Source organism: Lactuca sativa, chromosome 8, assembly GCF_002870075.4.
Source record: "Lactuca sativa cultivar Salinas chromosome 8, Lsat_Salinas_v11, whole genome shotgun sequence".
NCBI classification, from domain to species: domain Eukaryota; kingdom Viridiplantae; phylum Streptophyta; class Magnoliopsida; order Asterales; family Asteraceae; genus Lactuca; species Lactuca sativa.
Window position 1 is genome coordinate 31,322,924 of NC_056630.2, and position 2,954 is coordinate 31,325,877.

General features: G+C 33.6%; 1 protein-coding gene across 1 annotated transcript; it reads right to left on the reverse strand.

Moving 5' to 3' along the window:
- LOC111900763 (uncharacterized) lies at window positions 1-1,655 on the reverse strand. Its single transcript, XM_023896642.3, has 3 exons — window positions 962-1,655; window positions 654-854; window positions 1-305 (listed from the first exon to the last, which is right to left on the reverse strand). The coding sequence occupies exons 1-2, from the start codon at window positions 1,503-1,505 to the stop codon at window positions 658-660; spliced, it is 741 nt and encodes a 246-aa protein (XP_023752410.1). The 5' UTR covers window positions 1,506-1,655; the 3' UTR covers window positions 1-305; window positions 654-657.
- Window positions 1,656-2,954: the final 1,299 nt, after the last annotated feature.

Below are 2,954 nucleotides of genomic sequence, written 5' to 3' on the forward strand. Positions count from 1 at the left end.
TAGAGGTAACGTTACTTGTTATATAATATTGAAAGTCACAACCACCCCATCTATATCCATCCTTCCTTTTTATCTCCACACCTTCATAAAACCCCTTATAAATTGCAACCAAATACACACAACACACACACATCAAAAATCCTAAAATGAAATACATGAGGCTTCACAAGTCCAAGGTTCATGAAAACGAGCAAGATTTAACCACAGAAAACAAACAAGCATCGAACCATGGTCAAAAGGTCAAACGACTCTCAGAAGCAATACAAAAACTCTTAACCTCCCGTGATGCCATGCGGACTCGCCACCTGGCGGAGGGCGAAACCGGAAAAACAACCAAGTGATAGAGATTCAAATGAAGCTCATATGGGATTCGCTTTCTATTCTTGGTTTATGTTATAACCAAGTATGTTATGTATACCATCAAATAAAGAAAGCAAATTACAAAATGGCCCTTGTGGTATAAAGTACTATGTTTCTTGGATTTTTGTGAATTCTTTACTTGCACATTATAACTAATGATACATCTAACAAAGTTGCATCAAATGTTGTACGTTTTATAAAGCAATGAAGTGCACTAAAAAACGAAGTTTTAGAAATGTTCATATTAACATAACCACTATAAAGTAGAGTAATTTTGGATTAATTGACATTACCTAATCAATAACGTGCATTGGATCCATTTTTGGGAGGAGATAACCGGTTCATTGACCATTCTTCCAAGGCTTTCCGGTGAAGAGCATTCATTCGAATATAAGGTCGTTTTTCTCTGATTAATTTCTCACCATTTTTCCAGTCATCAACAACACCCAAACCCACCAATAAAGCACACATCAACGCCACACTTCTTCCATGGCCTGAGTTGAAATCATATGACAATTATTGAGATTGACGATTTTAGTGTGTAATGATATCATTAATCAGGAGGTATACTATCAGTAAGGATGAAATGAATTTGAATTACCATAAGCACAATGAATGAAGATAGGAGTATTCTGAGTCCTCTTTCTCAAAGCCCATCGAATAGCTGATTCCATGGCACCTGGATCCGGCGACCTTGTATCCCACGTTGGAACACAGAGATAACCATTTTTAGATAAACCAGAAACCCTGGGTAACTCACAGGTGCAATCTATTACAGCAGGGTTACCCGGCGGCATTTTTTCCGGCGAAGAAGGCCACCCACCGACGTACAAACCCTTAGACACCTCGCTGTAAGGCGCTTCCCTGCTTTTTAACCTTCGAAGTGCTGAAAACCCTCGGACAAAATACAAGTAAGGGCTAAACATGAGTAGGGACCAAATTGGGAAGGATCCGTCTGTGTTTTTTCCTAATAGCATTGGTAAATTGATTAAAGGGTGTGAAGCGAGGGAGACGAGCAATGATACTAGAGATGCGTACAAGAAGGGAACTGATAGTAAAGTAAACCCTAGGGTTCTTAGATAGACGAACATTGTGAATAGAATTGCTGCTTTCAATCCGATTAGAATAGATAATCCAACCCCCATATCTGATATTGAATCAAACGCAGAAACAGAGGGAGACGAGAGATCAAAAGGGTTTTTGTTTGACTGGAGGTATTCTGATCGGAATGGATTTGGTCCGAGGAACGTGGGAAAGTAACGAAGGAGATGCTGAATGAGTGAATGGAACTTTTTACCCCTCGTGGTTTTGCTTTTATAATTTACACCCCCGAGTTCAATAACCAATGAAAAAAAATTGATGGAAGTTAGAAAAACATAAAATAATTTATTATTCTCCAGTTTTAAAGGGAAGAAGCAAATAAAATGGAATGATTACTTTTATTGTTTTAATTATTGTTCCTGTTTAAAATGATTTAGAGATAAATAAACAAAATGTTTTATTTTCTTTTTATTTATTTTTTTCTAACAACTCTCCAACTCCGGAAGAGAAAGAGGGTGTTAGTATTTCATTTTGAATCTCAAAAAAAAAATTTAGACAAAATGTCTTATTGACTTATGGCGGTGAAAAACATGATTTTTTTAAAAATAGATTGGATTAGTTTTTGTGATAAGAAAAGTCAATAAGTAAATTTGTTATTGTTTTTTTTTAAAGTGTTTGTCTTAACTGATACATGTTTTAAGAAGTATTTTTTTTACAACCAAAAAAGTTATAAAAAGTTTTGAAAAGTTCGAAATTTTAACTTATTGAAAGCTTTTTTTTAAGGGGTGAGGAACTTAGGATAAGTTATTTTAAAAGTCATTTTCATATCGTGACACACTTTTTTTGACTGCTTTTTAAAAAGTCAATAAGTTAATAAGTTGTTTTTTAAATGAAATCTCAAACACCCTGAAAATACAATTTTATTTTCCTTTATTTTCTCTTCTTTTCTCTCCTTATTTTTTTTCTTTGCTAAAATTTGGAAACTATGTGTTATGTCATCAAAGATCTTGGTGTGGCTCCCAACATTAATGATCATGTTGAGATCTTCTGTGACAATGAGGGTACTCTCGTTCTAGATAAAGAGTTTAACTGCTCGGTCACACAAACATACACATAATATACTTAGGAAATATCATTATATTTCAAGGTTGTATATAATAGATATATTATTGTTATCAGAGTTGCAACAAATGGGAACTTGGTCGATCTATTCACTAATCCACTATAACATGATTCTTAAAATAGGTCTATAATGATTAGATTTGCAAATGAAATGGCTAGAGTGTATTCTAGTTGATTTGATGATTAATGAACTTACAAAAGTATGTACTTAATATGATGTATTGATTATTATGTTATGAATCTAAGATCTTAATATATGTTAGGATGAATTACTTTCATTAGTTCATTATCGTATTATATTTGCATGTTTTTTTAACTTCTATGAATACTATATTATTCAAAATCTACAAAGTGGACGGTTCTTTATGGAATGAAGTAGTGATTAAGACTGATGTGAGATGTTAGTTGATTATACATAAGGATGGGTATTG

Bases quoted from the DNA above. Each gene is read 5' to 3' on its own strand.
- LOC111900763 (XM_023896642.3), bottom strand. From the start codon at position 1,505: ATGGGGGTTGGATTATCTATTCTAATCGGATTGAAAGCAGCAATTCTA. The intron at 855-961 runs GTAATTCAAATT...ATTTCAACTCAG, and splicing joins CTTCATTCATTGTGCTTATG to GCCATGGAAGAAGTGTGGCG.